Genomic DNA, 25,000 nt, shown 5'->3' on the forward strand with positions numbered 1-25,000 from the left:
GGCGCTATGGGTTGGGGGCAGGACTTGGGGGCTTGAGGGGGAGGGGCCATGGCTCGATGTGTGAAGAGTTGTAAAGCTTAATGCTGCTTTATTGAGCCATTATTGTACAGCTTTTTACATTTTACAGTTCTTCATAAAGATAATGATGTTGCAATGTTATTTGCTTTTTTTTTATTATCAGCGGTTTTACGCTTGTTAGCACCTGAAAAGTGTGGTTCTGTATTCACATTTCTGCTTTATGATCAATAAAACTGAAGTGCACTCTCACTTCCTGTTTATCAGACTACATTTCCTGTCATGTGATGTCTGTTTATATACGTTTTAATGCTGGGGCCAGAAGGCAATGTCCTCAGATAATACATTTCTTCATGCCAGAGGACTACTGAACTACTACTGAACCCTCTACTCTTCATGCCAGACTAGATTTACCATCATGACTGTGCGTGTAGGGAGAAGCTTCACCCTTATACAGTAAATATATAACATAGGACTTATATATATACACACTGATCAGCCACACAGTAAAACCACCTTGTCTATAAACACTTGATATTTCATTATGTGATATAATTATCTGCTTAGTTAAGTACACATAACTGCATTCAAAAGAACATTTTTAAATGAAAATATTAATCTTGTAAACTAATTTCGGGGGGAATGGGGGCATTGCTTTAATTTCTTGATATGTACTGGTGTTCATGATCAGGTCTATCTTAACAAGTGCTCCAGGACCTGTAGAATGTTTCATATTTTAAAAAAAGAAAGACCACCAGACAAATTTCTAAATATAGGGGATCTATTCCTACATCACGTCATGCAGTACCATGCAATTCCAATGGAGGGACTGATGTAGGATTAGATCCCATGCATTTCGAAATATGGTGGGTGGTCTTTATTCTTTGTCGAACATGAAAAATTCTACAGGTCCTGGAGCATCTGTTAAGATAGACGTCATTAAATGGTAAATGGTTGGCATTTATATAGCGCCTTTATTCATTATGAACACCAGTACGTGCCAAGATATTGAATGGCAATGAAAAGCCTAGAATCAAGATTAGATACTGAAAACTTTCTTATACCTGTATTAAGGTATATCCATATTGCACCAAGGAAGCAACTGAATTACATGCCCTGAAGTAGGGAGACTATGTATAAAACAAGATTTAATTTCTAACTTACAAAAAGCATAAAAATACCCTTTAATAAAAACTGCACTTCAGCCACATGTGAATCAGTGGATTACAAATCAAGAAGAAATATGTCACCACCATGCAGTGATCAGGGGAATACTCAGAGTAAAAGTGGGATTGGCCTCCCACTGTGGCAGTCTCTCCTTCCACAGGACACGGCCTTTAGACCCTCAGGGTGGAACAGTGCGTGCCTCCCCTCTCACCTCCCAGGATCAAAGGCAGTAGATTTACACCCTGCAGGTCTGAACAGCCTCCACCAATCTGCCACATGATATATGGTGTGTGCGTGTGCCTCTGGGCTAATGCACCATGGCTACTTTATCTGTGTCTCCAAGCGGCCCTACAGGCCCGGTCCTGTTCCCTCTGAGCATGGTGTGGACCGGGTGTGGACCACATATACACACAAGGAGGGGGAATAATGAATTCTGAGTTTTTAACACACATACACAAGTGGTAGCAGAGAGAGAGGAGAGATAAGTGAGAGATTTTAGAGGGGCAGCAAACAAGCAGAGGCTGGTTAAATTCAGTGATTTTAGTTTATTTAGTTCATTTCCCATAGACTGAGGGACTGAGCCAGAGCCCTGTGGGGGATTATTGCGAATTTAACCCTGAACTGAAAGGACACCAGGCCTGCTTCACACCCTGTGTGAATTACCTCAGCCAGACATCTCCAGGGATTCAGAGCAGAAAAGAAAAACATAAGACCCTGCCACTGCCTGCAGACATTTTTGGATCAAATACCTAGAAAAACAGTTGAAAGGTGGCATGATGAATGGCTTCCTGACATTTGGTTTTATTCTGTAAATTATTGTCTCAGGATTAATCTACAGAGCAGATCCAGCCATAGCAAGTCTTGACATGAGGCATTATTATTCTTATAAATATTATGAGGAACTATGCACTTCATATGAATCGAAAGTGGCTAAACACCCTCAGAAATAAATTGTGTAAAAAAATGTCTGCCCCACCAAGGCCAGATTTTTATGCTCTTCTGAGCAAAACAAACATCCAATCACCACCTGCGCTCAAACATCCAATCACCACCTGCGCTCAAACATCCAATCACCACCTGTGCTCAAAAATCCAGAATGCAGCAGATATGGCAGTAATCTGAGGGCTCCAGACCGTGTGGCTCCATTACTGCATCGTTCAGGCCATGTCAGATAAGCTGTGACCTTTATTGGTGTGTGATTGCAGCCTAATGATTAATCGTTTTACTCCAGCAACAATTAGCAATGAGTTCCTTCAACATCCAACACACAAGCTGCCCATCTGATAAACAACCTCCAAGCCCTAAAGAGGCACAGTACAGCAAGCCTGAAGGGTGTGTGCGTGGAGGTTAGGGTGTGTAGCGTGTAGCATATGTGTGTGCGAGTGTGTGTGTGTGTGCAGTTAGGAAGTATAATGTGTTTGTGTGGGTTGCATCAAGGAGGGGTAGCAACCTTAAACCAAACCACAAAAACGTCAACATTACATTGCAGTTCATGTAGTAAAATTCATGACTATCTTACAGCATGTTGACAGGTTGACAGAGTGAACACCATACACTGGCATTAAAGACACTTTAGCCAGTACTTAACTGGAATAGCCCATGAAGAGACGTGTCTCTCAGGTGATCAGGCATTATGGGTAACGGAGTGAAACCATCCTGACCTCACAGAGACTACTGACGATCCCGCTTCAGATCCTGCCCTCTAGTGGTACAGAAGATGCTAGCAGGGCTGGTTATGTAGTGCTGAAGGCATAATCAGTTCTATTGCAATGTGATGTTGTTGGAAGTGATGAGACAGGAAGTGATGAAACAGGAACATTGTATGTGATGTGACAGTATCATGAAATGAGAGTTTTACACTGTGTGTAGGTTCTGCAACCCTTGGGTTCTTTATGGCCTTCCTCACCATCCGCGGGGACAACGTGCACTTGTGCCCTCATCTTCAAGTTGGAAACCATTCCAAATGCTTCATATATTAAAAGACCTAAATGCTATGTTTTCATTACCAGACTTGTGAGGTAAATTACTACCGGTCTCTTCTAAATGGACAGTTCTTTGGCTTTTCCCAAGCTGATAGATGACAAAGAAATTTGGCATGCTTGTTACCTCATTTTTATACTCCAATGAAACAGATTGATGAAAAATGCCAACAGACTTCAAAAGGCAATCAAAAGCCTAGAATCAACATTAGTCACTAAAAGCTTTCTCATACTTGTATTAAGGAAACAATTGAATACACCCGGCTAATCTGAAACAGCTGAAAAGGCAACTGTCCAATTACTTTTGGTCCCGTAAAATGGGGGGGTGGGGGGGTGGCTAGGTATAAAATTGGATGAAATTCCTAAACGGATCGCCCTATATTGATGTAAATACCTCATAAGATAACAGTCTGCATTTTAACCTCATATTCATAATTTCATTAAAAACCCAATGTGTAGTACAGAACTGTCCAAATACTTACAGACTGCACTGTATATCTGTATGAAGACACATATCACATACACACTGCATTTACACACATATAACATACACAACTGCATTCACACACATGCAACATACACACTGCATTTACACACATGTAACATACGCACCGCATTTACACACATGTAACAGACACTGCTTTTACACACATACAACATACACAACTGCATTCACACACATGCAACATACACACTGCATTTACACACATATAACATACACACCGCATTCACACACATACAACATACGCACTGCATTTACACACATATAATATACACACTGCATTTACACACATACAACATACACACTGCATTTACACACATACAACATACACACCGCATTTACACACCTACAATATACACACTGCATTTACACACATGTAACATACACACTGCATCTACACACATGTAACATACACACTGCATTTACACACATATAATATACACACTGCATTTACACACAGTTTACAGCACTTCAGTAAAATGCCAGTGAGACTCTCGGCCATGGAGATGACACACAGAATCAATGAGGGCTAGGGCTAGGTCAGTGAGGGTTAATAAACTCCTGCACTCTTACATATACATCCATTTCCATAACATTCTAAAGAGCAGTCTACAAGCAACCTCTCTCACAGGGACCGAATCACCAAGGTAACCCTTTTAACAAGTTTAAAGTTTAAAAAAGGAGCATTAAAGCTACTTGGCGGTGCACCCAGCCCTGCTCCGGCTGGTAATACATGTCCCTTAATGAACCCTGGTGGGCGTGGCAGTCAGAGGAAGAAGACGTCATCCTTGGTGCTGTCGGTCTCTTTATGAGACTGTGGGGGGGCCATGTTTCTATGGAAACTGGGTGTGTGGGTGGAGGGAGGGGGCGGGAGTGGGAGCTCAGGGTACACATCTGTGAGAGAGAGAGAGAGAGAGAGAGACATTAACACTGTACTGAGAGAGAGAGAGAGAGAGAGAGAGAGAGAGACATTAACACTGTACTGTGAGAGAGAGAGAGAGAGAGAGAGAGAGAGAGACATTAACACTGTACTGAGAGAGAGGAGAGAGCGAATGAGAGAGAGGAAGAGGGAGAGAGGGAAAGAGAGAGAGAGGGAGAGAGAGAATGTTGATTGTTGTCTGCTGGTTGTTATTGTTCTGTCTTCACTGTCATTATTATTATCATTATTTTATTTTATTTTAAAAAAATGTTGTTGTTATTATATTTTTATTTTAATACAACAATGCTTTGGCAACACTGTAAATGGAATGGTCATGCCAATAAAGCCACTTGAATTGAAAATTGAATTGAATTGAGAGGGAGAGAGAGGGAGAGGGAGAGAGAGTGGGAGAGAGAGGGAATGAGAGAGAGGGAGAGAGAGGGAGAAGGAGAGAAGGAGAGAGGGAGAGAGGGAGGGAGAGAGAGGGAGAGAGAGAGAATGAGAGAGAGGCAGAGAGGAAAAAGAGAGAGGGAGAGAGAGAGGAGGAAGAAGATAGAGAGAGGGAGAGAAAGAGAGGAGGGAGAAAGAGAGAGCATATGTTTGTGTTAAAACAAATTGAATCCATGCTTTGGAAATACAAATGCAAATTTTGTCCATGCCAATAAAGCACTTTAAATTGAAATTGAAACCGAGTAAGAACAGGGGAGACAGAGAGGAAGGGAGAGAGAGAGGGAGAGAGGAGAGAGAGAGAAAGAGAGGAGGGAGAGAGAGAGGGGGGGTTCACACCTGGCTGCCGGAGCGGGTGAGGACTCACAGACCTCTTTCCCCTCAGACCGCCGTCCTCTCTCCCCGGCATCTTTATCGGAAAAATCTCACTGAGGTCCAGAGACGCTGGGGGGGGGGGGGAGAGAGACAGAGAGGTGTGTACAGGTGTGTGCAGGAGCGTGCAGGTCAGTATATATGTGCAGATGTAGGTACAGGTGTGTACAGGTGTGCGCAGGTGTGTGCAGGTGTGTACAGGTGTGTGCAGGTGTGTACAGGTGTGCACAGGTGTGTACAGGTGTGTGCAGGTGTGTGCAGATGTAGGTACAGGTGTGTAGAGGTGTGTGCAGGTGTGTGCAGGTGTGTGCAGGTTTGCCGGGTACCTGCACTGTCGGAGAGCTGGTGAGGACTGACAGACCTCTTTCCTCTCCAACTGCCGTTTTCCTTCCCTGAAATCTTTATTGGAAAGATCTGCCTCAGATCCAGAGACACTGAGAGGAAGAGGGAGAGAGATTCAGCCTGTCTTTGGTGAGGGTAGTGTATGTAAACATATTTGCATAACTGTGTACAGGTATGTGTGTGTGTGTGTGTGTGTGTGCAGGTGTTCACAGGTGTGTGCAGGTGTTCACAGGTATGTGCAGGCAGGTGTGTGTGCAGGTGTGTAGAGGTATGCAGGTGTGCGCAGGTGTGTAGAGTTATGCAGGTGTGCGCAGGTGTGTAGAGGTATGCAAGTGTGTGCAGGTGTGTATAGGTGTGTACAGGCAGGCGGCTGCAGGTATGCAGGTGGGTGCAGGTGTGCGCAGGTGTGTAAAGGTGTGTACAGGCAGGTGTGTGCAGGTGTATAGAGGTATGCAGGTGCGTGCAGGTGTGTATAGGTGTGTGCAGGTGTGTAGAGGTATGCAGGTGTGTAGAGGTATGCAGGTGTGTGCAGGTGTGTAGAGGTATGCAGGTGTGTGCAGATGTGTAGAGGTGTGCAGGTGTGTGCGGGTGTGTGCAGGTGTGTAGAGGTATGTAGGTGTGTGCAGGTGTGTAGAGGTGTGCAGGTGTGTACAGGGGTGAGTGGGTGTGTGCAGGTGTGAGTGGGTGTATGCAGGTGTGTGCAGGTGTGAGTGGGTGTGTAGAGGTATGCAGGTGTGTGCAGGTATGCAGGTGTGTGCAGGTGTGTAGAGGTGTGCAGGTGTGTGCAGGTGTGAGCGGGTGTGTGCAGGTGTGTAGAGGTATGCAGGTGTGTGCAGGTGTGTATAGGTGTGTCCGGGTGTGAGCGGGTGTGTGCAGGTGTGAGTGGGTGTATGCAGGTGTGTGCAGGTGTGAGTGGGTGTATGCAGGTGTGTGCAGGTGTGAGTGGGTGTGTGCAGGTGTGTAGAGGTATGCAGGTGTGTGCAGGGGTGTATAGGTGTGTCCGGGTGTGTGCAGGTGTGTGCAGGTGTGTAGAGGTATGCAGGTGTGTGCAGGTGTGTGCAGGTGTGTAGAGGTATGCAGGTGTGTGCGGGTGTGAGCGGGTGTGAGCGGATGTGCAGAGGTATGCAGGTGTGTGCAGGTGTGTAGAGGTATGCAGGTGTGTGCAGGGGTGTATAGGTGTGTCCGGGTGTGTGCAGGTGTGTGCAGGTGTGTGCAGGTGTGTGCAGGTGTGTAGAGGTATGCAGGTGTGTGCGGGTGTGTGCAGGTGTGTAGAGGTATGCAGGTGTGTGCGGGTGTGAGCGGGTGTGCAGAGGTATGCAGGTGTGTGCAGGTGTGCAGAGGTATGCAGGTGTGTGCAGGTGTGTAGAGGTATGCAGGTGTGTGCAGGGGTGTATAGGTGTGTCTGAGTGTGTATAGGTGTGTGCAGAGGTATGCAGGTGTGTGCAGGTGTGTAGAGGTATGCAGGTGTGTATAGGTGTGTGCAGGTGTGTAGAGGTATGCAGGTGTGTGCAGGTGTGTAGAGGTATGCAGGTGTGTGCAGGTGTGAGTGGGTGTGTGCAGGTGTGTAGAGGTATGCAGGTGTGTAGAGGTATGCAGGTGTGTGCGGGTGTGAGCGGGTGTGCAGAGGTATGCAGGTGTGTGCAGGTGTGTAGAGGTATGCAGGTGTGTGCAGGTGTGAGTGGGTGTGTGCAGGTGTGAGTGGGTACCGGAGCTGTTGGAGCGCTGGTGCCTGCTCTCGTCTCTCCTCTCCTTGCTCTTACTCTGGGCCAGCCTGGTGGGGATGTGCTGCTGGACTCCGCCCAGCTTGTGCTGATTGGTCCTGGGGGGGCGGAGCATGCTCTCCCGCCGGGGGGGCACGGGGGGGGGGGGGCTCCTCACGCTGGTCTGGGGCCGGGGGCAGGGGGGGGGCACAGGAAGGGGGGGCCGGTGTCCACGTTACAGAGGTGAGAGTGAGGCACAGCCTGGTGGGGGAGGGTATGGTCCGTGAGATAAAATGTAAGCAAAATCAAAGCTGTCATTGAGGCTTGAAAATAAATAGCAATTACCAAAGTGGGGACTGACAGTTAGGAGAATTAGGTGAGAGAGAGAGAGGGAGGGAGTGAGAGAGAGAGGGAGGGAGTGAGAGAGAGAGAGGGAGGGAGGGAGTGAGAGAGAGGGTGAGAGAGAGGGAGGGAGTGAGAGAGAGAGGGAGGGATGGAGAGAGAGAGAGAGAGAGAGAGAGAGAGAGAGTGAGAGAGAGGGTGAGAGAGATGGAGGGAGTGAGGGAGTGAGAGTGAGAGAGAGAGAGGGAGGGAGGGAGTGAGAGAGAGGGAGTGAGAGAGAGAGGGAGAGGGAGGGAGGACCTGAGAGGGCTGTGAGGAGAGCAGGGCGGGGCTGCTCTTGTTCCTCAGGGTGGTCAGGCGCTCCAGGCGCTCCCTCTCTCTCTCCGTGGCGCGCGTGGCGTCTCGCAGGCGCTCCAGGTCCTGCTGGTACTGCTGCCTGTGCTCCTCCAGCTGAGCCTGCGCCTCCCGCAGCCGCGCCTCCCGCTGCAGACGCTCCTCCTCTCGGCTCTGCAGCGCCTCCTCGCGGGCCTGCAGCTCCCGCTCCCGCCCGCCCCGCTCCTGCTCCCAGCGCTCCTGCTCCTCCCGGAACCCCCCCCGCTCCCGCTGGAACCCCGCCAGCTCCTCCCGCCGCCGCTCCAGGTTCCTCTGCCTCTCCTGCTCCAGCAGGGCCCCGCCCCCCAGCCCCGCCCCGCCCCCCAGCACCGCCGCCCGCTGCAGCTCCACGTGGGACTCCTGCTGTAGCACCACCACCTGGAGAGGAACACTCAACACCTCACCTCAACACCTCACCTCACCTCAACACCTCACCTCACCTCACACACACCTCACCTCACACACACCTCAACACCTCACCTCAACACCTCACCTCAACACCTCACACACACCTCAACACCTCACCTCAACACCTCACCTCACCCCACACACACACCTGAACACTCAACACCTCACCTCAACACCTCACCTCACACACACCTCACCCCACACACACACCTGAACACCTCACACACACCTCAACACCTCACCTCAACACCTCACCTCACCTCAACACCTCACCTCACCTCACACACACCTCAACACCTCACCTCAATACCTCACTTCACCCCACCCCACACACACACCTGAACACTCAACACCTCACCTCAACACCTCACCTCACCTCAACACCTCACCTCAACACCTCACCTCACCTCAACACCTCACCTCACACACACCTCAACACCTCACCTCAACACCTCACACACACCTCAACACCTCACCTCAACACCTCACCTCAACACCTCACCTCACCTCACACACACCTCAACACCTCACCTCACACACACCTCAACACCTCACACACACCTCAACACCTCACCTCAACACCTCACCTCACACACACCTCAACACCTCACCTCACACACACCTCAACACCTCACCTCAACACCTCACACACACCTCAACACCTCACCTCACCCCACACACACACCTGAACACTCAACACCTCACCTCAACACCTCACCTCACACACACCTCAACACCTCACCTCAACACCTCACACACACCTCAACACCTCACCTCACCTCAACACCTCACCTCACCTCACACACACCTCAACACCTCACACACACCTCAACACCTCACCTCAACACCTCACCTCACCTCACACACACCTCAACACCTCACCTCACACACACCTCAACACCTCACACACACCTCAACACCTCACCTCAACACCTCACCTCACACACACCTCAACACCTCACCTCACACACACCTCAACACCTCACCTCAACACCTCACACACACCTCAACACCTCACCTCACCTCAACACCTCACCTCACCTCACACACACCTCAACACCTCACACACACCTCAACACCTCACCTCAACACCTCACACACACCTCAACACCTCACCTCAACACCTCACCTCAACACCTCACACACACCTCAACACCTCACACACACCTCAACACCTCACCTCAACACCTCACCTCACACACACCTCAACACCTCACCTCACACACACCTCAACACCTCAACACCTCACCTCAACACCTCACCTCACCTCACACACACCTCAACCTCACCTCAACACCTCACACACACCTCAACACCTCACCTCAATACCTCACACACACCTCAACACCTCACCTCACACACACCTCAACCTCACCTCAACACCTCACACACACCTCACACACACCTCAACACCTCACCTCAACACCTCACACACACCTGAACACCTCACACACACCTCAACACCTCACCTCAACACCTCACCTCACCTCACACACACCTCACCCCACACACACACCTGAACACCTACACCTCACACACACCTGAACACCTACACCTCACACACATACACACACACGAACATCTACACCTCTCTCTCACACACCTGAACACCTACAACTCACACACACCTGAACACCAACAGCTCACACACACCTGAACACCTACAACTCACACACACCTGAACACCAACAGCTCACACACACCTGAACACCTACAGCTCACACACACCTGAACACCTACAACTCACACAATGGAACACCTACACCTCACACACACACCTCTACACACAAACACACACACACACACCTGAACACCTACACCTCACACACACCTGAACACCTACACCTCACACACATACACACACACGAACATCTACACCTCTCTCTCACACACCTGAACACCTACAACTCACACACACCTGAACACCAACAGCTCACACACACCTGAACACCTACAACTCACACACACCTGAACACCAACAGCTCACACACACCTGAACACCTACAACTCACACACACCTGAACACCTACAACTCACACACAATGGAACACCTACACCTCACACACACACCTCTACACACAAACACACACACACACACACACCTGTACACACACACACACACCAATACAGAAAAACCCGTCCCTTTCCCCATGCCTGTAAAAAGGCACTGGTACCCAATCTTTTTCAAACAATGGCAGGCTTCACGATGATGATGATGATGATGATGATGAACATGTGCACAATGTTCTTACCTGTAGAGTATAGAGCCTCTGTGACAACTTCAGGACTCTGTCAAAAAACTAAAATAAATAAAATATTTCTGTGAATTCACACATTTAAACCACTTAACAATCAGCATGTTCAGCAGCATCACTGACATACTCTCACACAGCTGTACACACCCACACTCAGGTACATATGCACACACATACACACCCACACTCAGGTACATGTGCACACACACACATTCAGGTACATGTGCACACACACACATTCAGGTACATGCACACACACACACACACACACACACACACACACTCAGGTACATGCACACACACACACACACACACACTCAGGTACATGTGCAAGCACACACACACACACACACACACACACAGGTACATGCGCACACACACTCAGGTACAGCACCAGTCAAAAGTTTGGACACACCTTGCCTTTTTCTGCCATGACATCCTGATGTCTGTGACCTATCAAAATCACCAGAGTCTGGATATCTTGTTCTCAGGTTGTCCTACAAGCAATACTAGAACTCTTTGCATTTGAATGGATCCCTATGGGAATTGGGGGGTGGGACTAGATTCAGCTGTAAATTATGCTGATACAGTATAGAACAAATTTAAAGGATGTGAGGTATTAAACCAGCCTCAAACAACCGTGCTGCTACTAGATATACAGCAGATACTTCAAGGGTTGTTTCTCCTGAATACTTCTTCCATTGACTTCAACAGGCTTATCTGACCTTGGACCCTTGATGACACAAAGCCATTTAGCCAGCAAATGTATTCCCTACTGTTTTGGTGTAATTTACATCTGAATCTAGTCCCACCCCCAGTTCCCATAGAGATCCACTGAAATGCAAAGAGGTTTTTGTATCGCTTGTACAACAACCTTAAAATATGATTTTGGAGATGTTGATAGGTCACAGACTTCAAGAAGTCATGGCATACAAACAATATGCAACCAAATACAAAACATGACTATTTTATTTGACATTATGTTAATTTGTCTCAAACATTGGAATGCAGGGCTATGTATAAAAAGTACTGTAGATACTACATGGTGAAACCAATATGTACAAAAATACCCTTTAATAAAAGCTGAGAATCTGCACTTTGACCACATATTAATTGTTTGATTACAAACAGAGGAAATGAAACATTAATTGGAAAAAGCAGAAAGAGGCAAGGTGTGTCCAAACAGTGCATGCACACACACCTGCACACACACTCAGGCACACACACCTGCACACACACCTGCACACACACCTGCACACACACTAACTGCAGCTAAAGCAGGTTCAGAGGTACCTGCGCTACTGGAAAGGAGTCAGACTGGTCCCAGCTGCTGAGTGTGTTCTCTTCTACCTGTGAGAGGAAGAGGGAGAGAGGGAGGGAGGGAGGCTATTTGATGATGATATCAGTAACGGACTGCAGGATGGTGACATCGTACGGGTGCAGTGCAGAGACCCACTGGCTGCTCCAGGACGTCAGTGCCGCTGAGACCAGTGAGCTGGGGGTCAGAGGTCAGACTCTTGTCCATGGCCACACCCTCCGTGGCTCCGCCTTCTTCATCACACACATTCTTCCACACCTCCTCCCTCAGGCCGCCCAATAAGAAGGCCTGCAAGGTCTCCACTGAGAAAGGGGAGCGGTGTTAGGGCACAAAACTCCCCCCCGAGACAAATCTACAGCTGCCAATCATTTCCAGCCTGACCAGGCAGCCCAGATCCACTAGAACTCAGGAGGGACTCGATAGATAAAATTACTTTCATAAAATGATCCAGCTTTCGTTTGACTAAATAACAAAACAAAACTAAAGAATCAAAGAAATTATTACAAAAAGGTGATTTTATCAGTTTATAGAGTGTCATAGGCTCTACATCTACAATTAAATAGAGTGCAGGGCCAGCCTCTGCAGCATTAGTTTCTATGAAACATGTCTGTGAAACATGTCTGTGAAACATGTCTGTGAAACATGTCTGTGAAACATGTCTGTGAAACAGACATGATCTCATGCGGGCTGTATACAGTATACACATGATCTCATGCGGACTGTATACAGTATACACATGATCTCATACAGGCTGTATACAGTATACACATGATCTCATACGGGCTGTATACAGTATACACATGATCTCATACAGGCTGTATACAGTATACACATGATCTCATGCGGGCTGTATACAGTATACACATGATCTCATACAGGCTGTATACAGTATACACATGATCTCATACAGGCTGTATACAGTATACACATGATCTCATAAAGGCTGTATACAGTATACACATGATCTCATGCGGGCTGTATACAGTATACACATGATCTCATACAGGCTGTATACAGTATACACATGATCTCATACAGGCTGTATACAGTATACACATGATCTCATACAGGCTGTATACAGTATACACATGATCTCATAAAGGCTGTATACAGTATACACATGATCTCATACGGGCTGTATACAGTATACACATGATCTCATACAGGCTGTATACAGTATACACATGATCTCATACGGGCTGTATACAGTATACACATGATCTCATACAGGCTGTATACAGTATACACATGATCTCATACAGGCTGTATACAGTATACACATTATCTCATTCACCATCTTGAACACACTTCTGGAAACCATGAACCATGACCCAAACCCCACACCAGCAGCTGCGTTACCGTCAGCAACACAAACCCCACACCAGCAGCTGCGTTACCGTCAGCAACACAAACCCCACACCAGCAGCTGCGTTACCGTCGACAACCCAAACCCCACACCAGCAGCTGCGTTACCGTCAGCAACACAAACCCCACACCAGCAGCTGCGTTACCATCGGCAACACAAACCCCACACCAGCAGCTGCGTTACCATCGGCAACACAAACCCCACACCAGCAGCTGCGTTACCGTCAGCAACACAAACCCCACACCAGCAGCTGCGTTACCGTCAGCAACACAAACCCCACACCAGCAGCTGCGTTACCATCGGCAACACAAACCCCACACCAGCAGCTGCGTTACCATCGGCAACGGCGGCTTGGAGCAGCGGCTCCCCCTGCGGCAGGAGGGGGGGAGGCTCCAGCCCAGAGAGCTCCCCCAAAACCAGCATCCGCTCTGAGACTGCCTGGGCCACCTGGGCATCCTTCAGCTGCAGCCACTCTGCAGTATACAATATACACACTATATACATTACACACACACACACTGTATACATTACACACACACTGTATACATTACACACACACTGTATACATTACACACACACACACACTGTATACATTACACACACACTATATACATTACACACACACTGTATACATTACACACACACTGTATACATTACACACACACACACTATATACATTACACACACACTGTATACATTACACACACACTATATACATTACACACACACTGTATACATTACACACACACTGTATACATTACACACACACACACTATATACATTACACACACACTGTATACATTACACACACACTATATACATTACACACACACTGTATACATTACACACACACACACTATATACATTACACACACACACACTGTATACATTACACACACACTGTATACATTACACACACACTATATACATTACACACACACTGTATACATTACACACACACTATATACATTACACACACACTGTATACATTACACACACACTATATACATTACACACACACTGTATACATTACACACACACTATATACATTACACACACACTGTATACATTACACACACACTATATACATTACACACACACTGTATACATTACACACACACACTGTATACATTACACACACACTATATACATTACACACACACACACTATATACATTACACACACACTGTATACATTACACACACACTATATACATTACACACACACTGTATACATTACACACACACTGTATACATTACACACACACACACTGTATACATTACACACACACACACACTGTATACATTACACACACACACACACTGTATACATTACACACACACTGTATACATTACACACACACTATATACATTACACACACACACACTATATACATTACACACACACTGTATACATTACATACACACTATATACATTACACACACACACACTATATACATTACACACACACTGTATACATTACATACACACTATATACATTACACACACACACTATATACATTACACACACACTGTATACATTACACACACACTATATACATTACACACACACTGTATACATTACAGACACACACTATATACATTACACACACACTATATACATTACACACACACTGTATACATTACAGACACACACTATATACATTACACACACACTATATACATTACACACACACTGTATACATTACACACACACTGTATACATTACACACACACTACATAATTACACACACACTATATTCATTACACACACACTATATACATTACACACACACACTGTATACATTACACACACACACACTGTATACATTACACACACACACTGTATACATTACACACACACACACTGTATACATTACACACACACTGTATACATTACACACACACTATATACATTACACACACACTGTATACATTACACACACACACTACATAATTACACACACACTATATTCATTACACACACACTTTATACATTATACACACACACACTATATACATTACACACACACTATATACATTACACACACACTGTACATTACACACACACACACACACACTATATAATTACACACACTGTATAATTACACACACTATATACATTACACACACACTATACATTACACACACTGTACACATTACACACACACTATATACATTACACACACACTGTATACATTACACACACACACGCAAGGAAACTGATTGCTAAATATGGCTAATTTACTTTTTATGAATTTATCAGGGTGATATGACAATGTGGTTACAAGTAGGGATGTGACTAATCGGTTACCATCCCATTTTTTAAACTGTTAACCGGATAACCAATACGGCTTATGACTGCTAGGGGTTTTATCTTTTTTTTTTTTTATGAATTACTGAGAAATGTCATCGCATTTTCAAACTTTATTTTGGGCCATCTCAATAGTTAAATGTCAACATTGTAAGTCCGATAATGGTAAATCAGCCTAATTGCCAAATTAAATATTTACATTTAGATTGTCATTGTGCAGTGTAACCTCACAGTTGCAGAAATCCCTGTAGTTTAGGTGTCTTTTTTTTAAATGCAAATGCAGTTAAAATTATAATTCTTCATGTTTTCATCCCTCTTCCCTATGGCTTCTGCCTGATGGACTTGATTGGCATGTAATCTGTAAATATGCTGCTGTGAACACACCTTGTTACAGACCGGGTTGAATATAACACCAGGTTTACCATAGGCGAGTGGTCTAATGATTTTACTTTCCTGCCAATACAGGCCTCTGTACAATATATTTTTATGTAACAGTAAACTTGCATTTTATATTCCAAAGCATTGTATATAACGTGGGACAGTCGTGGTGGTGAGATTAACGTGTCTGAAGTGGGGAATTATCGCTTTCAATATCGGATGATAAATACTGATGATGTACTGCTTTATTTATTTATTATTATTTATTTTTATGTAGATACCGCATAGTGGAAAGCGAAGTCCAGTTTGTGGTTAGACTGAATTTGCATGTCAATGAATAAACACAGATTTTCTGTGAACCTTAAGAAACGACATAGCGTTACAATAAGCCATAAGTCAACCAACAGTTACAGAAATTATTTGATAACTCTAAAACTGTAGCATTCATTTCATGTGTTGTTTGCATTTTAAACCCCATGAAATGGCCAGATTGCTTGCTCAAACTACTGAAGCTTGTCGATTACTAGTTTAGTATAGTTTAGAACCGCAATAATACGCGTGGTGATGAACGTGCATTTATTTTAAACTGAGCTTACAATTTCACCTTCAGAAGGAAATAACGGTTATCGCCAATACATTTTTTGTAACCAGTTACAAATCAGTTTAACAAATCAGTGTGTATAACAGGTCGGTTAACCGGTTAACCGTTTAACTGTTCACACCCCTAGTTAAAAGTAAGTAATACTCTGAATTAGGTGACTACAGTAATTTTTTTTTACTTGTAGTCGAGTACATTTCCGGTTAAGTAATAGTCTTCTACATGAGTACACACTCTTATAATGAGCGTAATGAGGCGCACCGTAGATCACATCCTGCCTCTTTATCGCCTCTTTCTGCGCACCCACAGCCCTGCTCCACAACTCCGCCTCCAGAGCAGAGGAGTCCCCTACAAACAGGAAGTGGATCACTGCCAGCCAAAAACAGCTTGGAGAGACAAAGAGCATGTGCATGTGCATGCATGTGCAAATACAGGATTAAGCAAAAGTCACGCAGCCTAGATTTTATCTATGGCTTAATATGTTACTTTACTTTGTTCAAAGAAATACAAAAATCTCTATAACATGTCATTTTTTGGGGAAATTTTGCTTGGAAAAGGTGTGCTACAGGCTGCTCCACAGACCAGGCAGGACTTACCCTCCTGAGGGGCAGACTCTGTGTCGGATGGGGGAGAGAGTATGTCATTGGACAGGCTCTTAATTCTGAGAGCGTCGACTTCATCCATTTCACCTGACGATGACAGCACAGAGACACAGGGACTAAAACGCAGAGGACATTCCAAGTACATCCCAAGTACAGGTAGACCAAAGAGAGACTAAAAACAGAAGTAAAGTATTATGTATATTCTAAGTACAGGCATAGAGGGAATAAAACACAGAGGATTATCTAAGTAAGTTGTAAGTACATGTAGTGTAGAGGGACTGAAACACAGGATGAGCAAAGTACATTTTAAGTACAGGCAGACTAGGGGGACTAAAACACAGAGGATTATCTATTTAAATTCTGAGTAGAGGTAGACTAGGGGGACTAAAACACAGACGATTATCTACGTAAGTTCTAAGTACAGGTAGAGTAGAGCAGGGCTAAAACACAGAGGAGTACGTTCTAAGTAAGTTGTTGTAAGTTCTAGGTTTGCATGGTACAGACTTAGTGGGTTGGTGGCTGAGGGATGAAGGTCATGTCTGGCCTCAGGGAGGCGCTGGTGTATCCATGAAGTTTGAGTTTCTGCTCCTACAGAGGTGAAAACATGCATTCACATTTTTACATACTCGCTCACTCTCAACTGCAAACAATATCATCAAAATGAAATATCCACACACAGCCTGCCACCGTCTCTCTACTGGAGCAGAGCTGCAGGCTGATATCCCTCATGCTGCTGATTACTCTCCCACTGCTGATATCTCTCATGCTGCTGATTACTCTCCCACTGCTGATATCTCTCACACTGCTGATATCTCTCATGCTGCTGATTACTCTCCCACTGCTGATATCTCTCATGCTGCTGATTACTCTCCCACTGCTGATATCTCTCATGCTGCTGATTACTCTCCCACTGCTGATATCTCTCACACTGCTGATTACTCTCCCACTGCTGATATCTCTCATGCTGCTGATTACTCTCCCACTGCTGATATCTCTCATGCTGCTGATTACTCTCCCACTGCTGATATCTCTCACACTGCTGATATCTCTCACACTGCTGATTACTCTCCCACTGCTGATATCTCTCACACTGCTGATATCTCCCATGCTGCTGATTACTCTCACACTGCTGATATCTCTCACACTGCTGATATCTCCCATGCTGCTGATTACTCTCCCACTGCTGATATCTCTCACACTGCTGATATCTCTCACACTGCTGATTACTCTCCCACTGCTGATATCTCTCACACTGCTGATATCTCTCACAATGTTGGAGAGTTTAAAGCAGTGGTCACAGACCCTGTTCCTGGAGATCTACTGTCCTGTGGGTTTTCACTGCAACCGTAATAAAACGTGCCTCATTCTACAGCTTCAGATCTCATTGAGCTGCTAATTTGTAAAATCAGGTGTGCCAAATTAGGGTTGGGATCTCCAGGAACAGGGCTGGTAATGCCTGCCTTAGAGAGTTTACAGTGTTTGTGAGATTAAAGCTTGCAGATATGCATGTGGGAAAGGGTGATTCAGAAGCTGCCTGCGCAGGAATCCAGCCTTACTCCCCCAGTGGGAATTTTCTAGAGAGAAATGACACACACACACACACACACACACACACACACACACACACACACACACACACTCTCTCACACACACCCACACACACACTACACACGCACACATACACACACACACACACACACACACACACACACACACACTCTCTCACACACACCCACACACACACTACACACGCACACACACACACTACACACACACACTACACACACGCACTAACATATCCACACATACCGACACACACACACACACATTTCTGTTGCCTAGCACCTGGGTGGGGCCACACACACCCTTGCCTAACCTCACTGGGAGCAGGACAGACAGGTCTGACTCCTGTCTGTGTGAGTGTGAGTGTGTGTGTGTGTGTGTGTGTGTGAGTGCGTGCGTGTAGTGTGTGCGTGTGCGTGTGCGTGTGTGTGTGTGTGTGTGTGTGAGTGAGTGCGTCTGTGTGTGTGTGTAGTGTGTGTGTGTGTGAGTGTGGGACGCCTGAGAGGCCACAGCTGAAGAACTTCTACCAGCAGCCCCACCACCCTGTGGGTAAAGCCTCCCGTATCTGCTTCAGAAACACCCAATTCTACACCAGATAAACCACATCCTCTTGAGAAACATTATCGTCTGAACAGAGTCCGATGAAGCAGATTATGTCTATGGATAGCCTATACCTTGTCTAACCCCCACTTACGCTCAGAATAAAAGTATGTAACTAATAAATAAGACATAAATTCGGTAATTTAAGCCGATAACTTCAACCAGTTGGTTTTGGGCAAACATCTTACACAGACAGAAGAGACCGAAGAGTGAAACCTACAAACGCAAAAGTGGAAATGCGCCAACCATATTTTGACAAAAACGCGCTTAATGATGTAGCGCTGCATTCATGCGTGTACATCCATAACTACACTACAAATAATTGCTTCGTTTTATTTTCCCATAGTCGTTGCATGGACCTGTTTAAACGCGTCTACCGGCATGACCTGGGGAACACCTTCCTTGACTTCACGGAGACCGAGACACCCAGCGCATAAATAGCTTTTCCCGTAATTTAGCACTAGTTTAAGTAGCTAGCTAGTAACTTACGCTGCAGTATTCTGTCCACCTCCACGCATCCACTAGTTCCGAGGCCAAAGAGCTGGTTTTCCTGGAAGTTCAATAAATGCAAAAGTCAAAAGTTTCAAAACACACGTCGCGTCACTAGCTGGTCAGCTACTAAAGCTCGAGCTCTGCTAACATTAGCGATCTGGTCAGATGAGCAATATTAGCAAGTTAGTCACGACAATTCCCTCTAACACATAACCGGTAATAGCTTCAGCACTGCACACATTATCGTATAAATAAGCCAGTCGTACGTACACAGCGACATGCTAAATAAAGATGAATGCCGAATTACGCGTGTTGAATATACTACTACATTAGCCAGGCAAAGTCTACCGCTAACCAGGCTGGATATGTTTAAGCAATGACTGATATTGGTCCTCGACTGGGACGCCCCCGGTCTACGAACGCGAAGAACGAGTGTATTATTTATAAAGAAACTAAAAACGACTTCTTCCGCAAACTTACCAAAAAACCCACCTTCCAGAGATTATCTACATTTGCTAGAGCCACACGCCACACGCCCCCCTCTCTCACTCAAATAATGCGGTGTTTTTCTTCTTGTTTACAGTAGTTTCAGCGCCTCAAATCGCGGGTCTAGCAAGCGGCCAGTCAGGCGTGTATAGCAACCTTTCTCACAGCATTCTGGGATCAACGACACAACCCACCTACTACACCTGCACTAACACCTGCACTGCGGGGCTCGGTTAACACATTAAAGCAGGGGGGTACAAGTAGGCAGTTAAAAACGAAAAATATGTTCCCAGGAATTCAGGGATACTCCAGAAAAAAAATGAATATATGGCAACACGTTTTTCAGCTAACCCACAGTATGCACGTACAGTAAGACATTACTATCTCTAAATACCATTGATTATGATAAAAACAACAGAAAATATAATGTATAAATCTTGAGGACAGTGAAAGACAGAAATGTCTGGCCCCTCCAGTTATTGGGTTGAAACACACATACACACACACATACACACACACAAGCTGGGTAAATATTGTACAGAATGTATGAAAGTGAAATATAATGCAGTCAAATGTAGCCTACACATGTATCAATTTAGCAGATAGCCTACATAATCACACATATACAGCATATACATAATTCCACATTTAAATGTAATAAACTGGTTCATACATTTTGAAAAATATCTACACCTACATTGTGAACTGGGGATTGCTACTGCAACTCCTTGGGAAAGGGCATTACACATTTGCTGGCACTAGAGGGTGCTAGAGACAGCATTGGATGAATGAAACAAAATAAACCTGCTCTCACATGGCCCTCTGTGGCAGAGTTTGAGAGCACAGGTCTAACCCGTCGCCTTCAGTGAGTTTGAGAGCACAGGTCTAACCCGTCGCCTTCAGTGAGTTTGAGAGCACAGGTCTAACCCTAACCCTAACCCTTCAGTGAGTTTGAGAGCACAGGTCTAACCCTAACCCTTCAGTGAGTTTGAGAGCACAGGTCTAACCCTAACCCTTCAGTGAGTTTGAGAGCACAGGTCTAACCCTAACCCTAACCCTTCAGTGAGTTTGAGAGCACAGGTCTAACCCTAACCCTTCAGTGAGTATGAGAGCACAGGTCTAACCCTAACCCTTCAGTGAGTTTGAGAGCACAGGTCTAACCCTAACCCTTCAGTGAGTATGAGAGCACAGGTCTAACCCTAACCCTTCAGTGAGTTTGAGAGCACAGGTCTAACCCTAACCCTTCAGTGAGTTTGAGAGCACAGATCTAACCCTAACCCTTCAGTGAGTTTGAGAGCACAGGTCTAACCCTAACCCTTCAGTGAGTATGAGAGCACAGGTCTAACCCTAACCCTTCAGTGAGTTTGAGAGCACAGGTCTAACCCTAACCCTTCAGTGAGTTTGAGAGCACAGATCTAACCCTAACCCTTCAGTGAGTTTGAGAGCACAGGTCTAACCCTAACCCTAACCCTTCAGTGAGTATGAGAGCACAGGTCTAACCCTAACCCTTCAGTGAGTTTGAGAGCACAGGTCTAACCCGTCGCCTTCAGTGAGTTTGAGAGCACAGGTCTAACCCGTCGCCTTCAGTGAGTTTGAGAGCACAGGTCTAACCCGTCGCCTTCAGTGAGTTTGAGAGCACAGGTCTAACCCGTCGCCTTCAGTGAGTTTGAGAGCACAGGTCTAACCCGTCGCCTTCAGTGAGTTTGAGAGCACAGGTCTAACCCTAACCCTAACCCTTCAGTGAGTTTGAGAGCACAGGTCTAACCCTAACCCTAACCTTTCAGTGAGTTTGAGAGCACAGGTCTAACCCCAACCCTAACCCTTTAGTGAGTTTGAGAGCACAGGTCTAACCCTAACCATAACCCTTCAGTGAGTTTGAGAGCACAGGTCTAACCCTAACCCTTCAGTGAGTATGAGAGCACAGGTCTAATCCTAACCCTTCAGTGAGTTTGAGAGCACAGGTCTAACCCTAACCCTTCAGTGAGTTTGAGAGCACAGATCTAACCCTAACCCTTCAGTGAGTTTGAGAGCACAGATCTAACCCTAACCCTTCAGTGAGTTTGAGAGCACAGATCTAACCCTAACCCTTCAGTGAGTTTGAGAGCACAGGTCTAATCCTAACCCTTCAGTGAGTTTGAGAGCACAGGTCTAACCCTAACCCTTCAGTGAGTTTGAGAGCACAGGTCTAACCCTAACCCTTCAGTGAGTTTGAGAGCACAGTGACTCTGGGCCGGACAGAGTGACAGAGATCTGCTCTCTGAACTTCGTGGCCATTTACTTCATCAGGCGCTTTCAGTGAAGTGTTTCAATCAATGTGCTGTTTAAATTATGAGTACAATGTACAAGAGTTCACATTCTTTAACTTGTGGCTGTGGGGATGTGGAGTTCTGGAACGTGGACTGAAGTAAAAAGTGCTTTTCCAGGTTTTATTCAGTGCAGTTATCCAACTAATTCAGTAATCCTACTATGTGGGTTTCACTCAGTGTAGTTATCCGGCTAATTCAGTATTCCTGCTTTGTGGGTTTTACACAGTGCAGTTATCCAGCTAATTCAGTAATCCTACTATGTGGGTTTTACTCAGTGCAGTTATCCAGCTCATTCAGTATTCCTGCTTTGTGGGTTTTACTCAGTGCAGTTATCCAGCTAACTCAGTAATCCTGCTCTGTGGGTTTTGCTCAGTGCAGTTATCCAGCTCATTCAGTATTCCTGCTTTGTGGGTTTTACTCAGTGCAGTTATCCAATGTAGGGCATTTTACATAAGTGTGCCTCTCTGCAGACCCCCAAAAGGAAATAGACTGTTGACCATGTTGACACAGGGTCAGTAAGGCTTGATGAAAAGACAGTGCTTGTCAATACAGGACTATTGCTCCCATCATTGTGCTGCCTCTGCGCAATTCTGCCACCTTTGTGGAATGCTCCCAGAACTGATGAGTTGAAATAGCACTGTATAAACCATGGGTTTTCAAGATACAAAGTTTGGTGTATTTAGATAGCTAATGAAGTGGGAAATAGTTTGGTGTCATTGGTGGTGTAGTACACTGGTTGCTGAATAAACACCATTTAGAAATAAATCACAGGTAATGCAAGCAGTTTAGAGTCCTAACAGACATAGACAACATTGGATACCTGCACCCCGTAGTCCCTCACCTATACACCAGTGCTGTCACAAGATACCTAAGTATATCATAGTAGGCTATACAGGCCAGAGGCACGTCTGCATCCACATAGACAGATAGCGATCATACAGAGCCACACTATAGATGGACAGTTGCAGTTCCTTTTGTTGAACTGTTAGGGTTAGCAGTTGAACTTATCTTTTGGAGTAAGATACATGAGAACATTAAATTAACCCTGTTCGAGTAGCATTGGTCAGACTATACGCGTTTCCTTCACCTCTCAAATACTTCCGCTTTTTTGGTGTATTTGGTGGGTTCTTACACCAGCTCAGTAATCCTGTTGTTTTACTGCAGTGCAGTTATCCAGCTTTCTCTGAAGAATTGTCAGCTCTCATTCTATCATTTATTTTCCAAAAAACATGACACAATGGCCCCCGGGAAAGGGGTCTGCTGACTAAGACAACCCTCCCCCCCTCCCTCACAACAGCATGTCATGTGACTGCCAACAGAACAATATTCATTCTAACACCGTATTCCTGGAATCTCTTTATTTTGGCACTTTTAAGGAAGTAAACGGCAACTTAAGAGTATAAAATCTATAGAATCTAAGAATTGATAATGCATTTACTATACTGTTCATATGTATATTACACACTAAGGCATCTTTGTGATCATTGACTAGAAGAGGCAAATCTACAAAGCCAGGCAGCAGACCAGTACATGTTTCTGAAAGATCCTTTTTTTCCCACAGAAGAGGACAGGTGGTATTCTTCCACTCTGTTCAGTCACTTCCTGTGTGGAATAGAGTGCGCTGGTCCAGGAGCGAGATGAGACTGCAGGACTGACACTGATGGTGTGTCTCTGAACAGTACACTTCCCTCTATTGAATCATAACTGAACATCTGCAGAGACACTAGAGGCCTCAGTGTCCTGGGTGGGTTAGGGTTACTGACTGATGCCAGTTCTGAATGATGTTCTTATCGAATACTAATGGTAATGCAGTATTAGCTGCTTTTATAGAGCTTAATGGATCACCAAATGGGAATTAAAGGGTTTGAGGGTCATCTGCTTTAAAATTTATTATGAAATCCTATAAATAAATATAAGTATAAAAATGCCTTGTTTTATCTGTGCCAGTAAATGTGCATCTGTTTATATTTAAGAAATCCATACAACACAGTGATGTCATTTCCTGTTCTAGCTCAGGAGTCTCTCCTGGATTTAGCATTCTTCTCCTCTCAGGGAGAGAAAGAGGGAGAGAGAGGAGAGAAAGAGGGAGGGAGAGTTGAGGGAGGGAGAGAAAGGGAGAGGAGAGAGAGAGGGAGGGAGAGAAAGGGAGAGGAGAGA

At 45.4% G+C, this 25,000-nt stretch overlaps 2 protein-coding genes across 4 annotated transcripts in view; both read right to left on the reverse strand.

Annotated features, from left to right (window-relative positions):
• Positions 1-3,278: 3,278 nt before the first annotated feature.
• LOC133127891 (rho guanine nucleotide exchange factor 18-like) lies at positions 3,279-20,748 on the reverse strand. Of its 3 annotated transcripts, none has more exons than XM_061241004.1 (14): positions 20,544-20,748; positions 20,049-20,109; positions 17,901-17,984; positions 17,391-17,483; positions 17,056-17,142; positions 13,840-13,977; positions 12,277-12,440; positions 12,114-12,170; positions 10,818-10,865; positions 8,086-8,535; positions 7,450-7,704; positions 5,728-5,835; positions 5,369-5,473; positions 3,279-4,557 (listed from the first exon to the last, which is right to left on the reverse strand). In XM_061241004.1, the coding sequence occupies exons 4-11, from the start codon at positions 17,476-17,478 to the stop codon at positions 7,618-7,620; spliced, it is 1,119 nt and encodes a 372-aa protein (XP_061096988.1). In that variant the 5' UTR covers positions 17,479-17,483; positions 17,901-17,984; positions 20,049-20,109; positions 20,544-20,748; the 3' UTR covers positions 3,279-4,557; positions 5,369-5,473; positions 5,728-5,835; positions 7,450-7,617. The 3 variants fall into 3 exon arrangements, with proteins under 3 accessions (XP_061096988.1, XP_061096985.1, XP_061096987.1); XM_061241001.1 differs by having other exon boundaries at positions 20,532-20,748; XM_061241003.1 differs by lacking the exon at positions 20,544-20,748 and adding an exon at positions 20,322-20,460.
• A 3,438-nt stretch (positions 20,749-24,186) lies between these two features.
• LOC133129019 (unconventional myosin-IXb-like) overlaps positions 24,187-25,000 on the reverse strand; it is a gene marked incomplete at its 5' end in the record, with an annotated part of 59,057 nt that continues 58,243 nt past the window's right edge. The window contains one exon of the mRNA XM_061242823.1: positions 24,187-25,000. This exon is cut by the window's right edge and continues 370 nt beyond it.

The sequence above is a fragment of the Conger conger genome, chromosome 5, assembly GCF_963514075.1.
Source record: "Conger conger chromosome 5, fConCon1.1, whole genome shotgun sequence".
NCBI lineage: Eukaryota > Metazoa > Chordata > Actinopteri > Anguilliformes > Congridae > Conger > Conger conger.